The sequence below is a fragment of the Lithobates pipiens genome, unplaced genomic scaffold, assembly GCF_037356315.1.
Source record: "Lithobates pipiens isolate NorthernLeopardFrog02 unplaced genomic scaffold, aLitPip1_a1.2 Scaffold_22, whole genome shotgun sequence".
Lineage (NCBI taxonomy): Eukaryota > Metazoa > Chordata > Amphibia > Anura > Ranidae > Lithobates > Lithobates pipiens.
Genome location: NW_027507784.1, coordinates 42,146,249 through 42,149,659, shown reverse-complemented (window position 1 = coordinate 42,149,659; position 3,411 = coordinate 42,146,249). Strand labels below are relative to the sequence as shown.

The following is a 3,411-nucleotide window of genomic DNA, read 5'->3' as shown; positions in this document are numbered from 1 at the left end:
TTCCCTCTGTGATTTAATTACTTCACTCACACAAATAACTATTAGTTCTGTCCAGGCTCCCGGGCAGTGTTGCCAACCGCCAGTAAATTTACAGACAGTTTGTAAAAGAAATACCCTGATTTCTCCTGTTCATAAAAACGGAGGGTGGCTTACTTTCCCTCTGTGATTTAATTACATCACTCATACAAATAACTATTCGTCCTGTCCAGGCTCCCAAGCTGTGTTGTCAACTGTCAGTAAATTTACAGACAGTTTGTAAAAAAAAAAAAATGATTTCTCCTTTCCATACAGGAGAAATCTGTCCATAAAAATACAGAGGGTTGCTGACTTTCCCCCTGTGGTTTAATTAGATCACTCTCACAACTATTACGCCGCCTACACATGGCCGGACTTTTCGATGGACTTGGTCTGGCGGACTGGAATCCGTCAGACGATTCGATCGTGCGTGGGCTCCAGCAGACTTTTTCTTTTTCTTCCCAAAAGTCCGGCGGACTTAGAAATAAAACGTACTTCAAATCTTTCCGAAGGACTCGAGTTGAAAAATCCGGTCGTCTGTGTGCTAGTCCGAGGGACTAAAACCGACGCTGGGCAGCTATTGGCTACTGGCTATGAATTTCCTTATTCTACGCCATCACGTTCGAATCCGTCGAACTTTTGGAGTGATCATGTGTGGCCAAGTCCGTTCGTTTGAAAGCGGACCTCACCTGCAAAGTCCGTCGGGTGGTCCACAGAACCAAGTCTGTCGAAAAGTCCGGTCGTGTGTACGCGGCATAAGTCCTGTCAAGGCTCCTGAGCAGTGTTGTCAACCGTCAGTAAATTTACGGACAGTTTATAAAAAAATACCCGATTTTTTTCCTGTCTTTAAATGTCAGAAAAGGAGAAATCGGTCCCTAAAAATACAGAGGGTTGCTGACTTTCCCCCGTGATTTAATTACATCGCTCACACAAATATCTATTGGTCCTGTCCAGGCTTCTGTCAGTAAATTTACAGTTTGTAAAAAAAACAAAAAAACACCCTTATTTCTCCTGTCCATAGAAATACAGTGGGCGACTTCCCCTCCTTCCCCCCTTTGGTTTAATTACATTACTCTCACTTTAAATAATTTCCCATCATCCCCTGCATGCCATCATTGTTTTACACCAGGCTGAGAAAATGTATGCAGGCAAGCAGTAACCCAAATAACTGGATCATTTGTATTTTTATCGGTGTTGCCCTTTAAACTTGGCCTCACCCACCTTGTGTAGAGTGCAGCCAGGAGGCTAGGTCAGAGCTGACACCTTAGATTCTCAGGCAGCATTACAAGTGTGAGCTCACTGCAGTGACTGGACTGAACAGCTGATATACCCAGGACGCTGCAGCATGAACACTACATGCCCGTGACCAGCTAAGATCCCGAATTCAGAGTCCTGTACTCCACACCTTCTGCCTCTCCCTCACCTGCCACAATGGCGACTGCAAACCTTAAAGATGAACTCAACTGCTCCATCTGCCTCCAATTTTACACAGAGCCCGTAACCCTGCGGTGTGGGCACAGCTTCTGCCAGGGCTGTATCAGGTCCGTGCTGGATTCTCAAGAGGGGTCCAAAGCCTACACCTGTCCAGAATGCAGGGCCGAGTATCCAAAACGCCCTGCCTTGCAACGCAACATGAAGCTTTGCAACATAGTGGAGCACTTTCAGTTGACCCAACCCAAGCAGAAGAAAGCTGGCATCTATTGCACCTACTGCGTCCACTCTTCTGTCCTAGCTGTAAAAACGTGTCTGATGTGTGAGGCTTCCTTGTGTGACGTTCACCTAAGCGTGCACAGCAAATCCACAGATCATGTCTTAACGGAACCCACCAGTTCCACCGAAAGCCAAAAATGCCCAACTCACAAGGAGATCCTGAAGTATTACTGTTGCAAGGACGCTAAATGTATCTGTGTTTCTTGTTGTGTTTTTGGAGACCATCGAGCACACCATGTGGAGCTTCTGAAGGAAGCCTCGGAGAAGAAGAAAGACAGGCTAAGAAAAGTTATGGAGAAGTTAAAATCAAAGAAAGACGAAACAGAGAAAAGTGTCCATAACCTTCAAGAGCACAAAACAGAGGTGCAGCAAAGAGCATCTTCGGTCACGGCCCAAGTCAGTGCCTTGTTTATAGACCTACGGGAGCAACTCAAGACTTTAGAGGAGCGGACCCTGACCGACATCTCCCGACAGAAAGATAAAGTTTCACTCTTGGTCTCCGATCTCATTCAGCAGCTGGAAATAAAGAAAGATGATCTGTTAAGGAAGATGTCCTACATCGAGGAACTGTGCAAGATGACCGATCCACTTACTGTACTACAGGGGCGGGAATTCAGCCGGGCCGATTACGATGAAGGGAATGATAAAAAGGTCCAGGTCATAGATGACCTGGATGAAGTGTCCATCTCCTTGACCTTAAGCTCAGCCTTGTCTAATATTGTGACCAATATAAAAAGAGGGTTCAGCGTTCAGGATATAATGTTGGATGCAAACACTGCGGCAGTCGACGTAGCCATTTCGGGGGACCTGAAAAGCGCTACATGGTCAAAGACATCCCTGTGGGCCAAAACACCGCGAAGGTTCAAAAACTATTGCCAAGTGCTGAGCTTTCAGAACTTCAGCTCGGGGAAACATTACTGGGCGCTGGAGACCAGTGAACTTGGGAACTGGAGGGTTGGTGTGGCCTATCCAACCATCGAACGGAAAGGCGACTCATCCGGAATTGGACAAAATAACAAATCTTGGTGTTTACGCTTGTGCCAGAAAGATTATTTGGTGTCTCATAATGCAAAAGAAGTCAAGTTAGATGTGGATTCTCCTCTACAGAAAGTGGGAATATATCTGGATTATGAGAAGGGCCGTCTGTCCTTCTACCAGTTGTGTGATCCCATCAGACACCTCCACACCTTCACCGCCACCTTCACCGAACCCCTCCATGCCGTATTGTTGGTATGGAAGGACGGCTGGGTGAGAATCAGGAATTAGAACAAAAACATTCTTTAGGTAATTCTTTGAAAGGGTTTCATTCACCCAGGAAGACTTTGGATCTTTGGATGCCTACTGGCGAAAGAGAATCACTGCGGGGGACAGTGCGGAAGATAAGGTGAGTATTGTAGGCAGAGCTGATTTTTTTTTTTTTTTTTTTATGTTAAAACATCTACTGGGGCCCCATTTGTTTTACGTTGCCCAGAGTTGGGCTTTAACAGATTTGGCTCAAAAGTTTGTTTAGTGCTTGTTAGATTTTAGATGCTGCCTAGAGAAGACAGCAGCAGGTTCTAGATTTAAAGTAAACACGTGGGATGCTGAAACAACGTAGACCAGTGATGGTGAACCTTGGCACCCCAGATGTTTTGGAACTACATTTCCCATGATACTCCACTATACTTCAGAGTGCATGAGCATCAT

General features: G+C 45.7%; 1 protein-coding gene across 1 annotated transcript; it reads left to right on the top strand.

The window, feature by feature from the left end:
• The first annotated feature begins 1,254 nt into the window (after window positions 1-1,254).
• Window positions 1,255-3,127, top strand: LOC143923677 (E3 ubiquitin-protein ligase TRIM39-like). The gene has a single exon (XM_077447492.1). It carries the CDS (start codon window positions 1,447-1,449, stop codon window positions 2,989-2,991), a length of 1,545 nt encoding a protein of 514 aa, XP_077303618.1. The 5' UTR covers window positions 1,255-1,446; the 3' UTR covers window positions 2,992-3,127.
• Window positions 3,128-3,411: the final 284 nt, after the last annotated feature.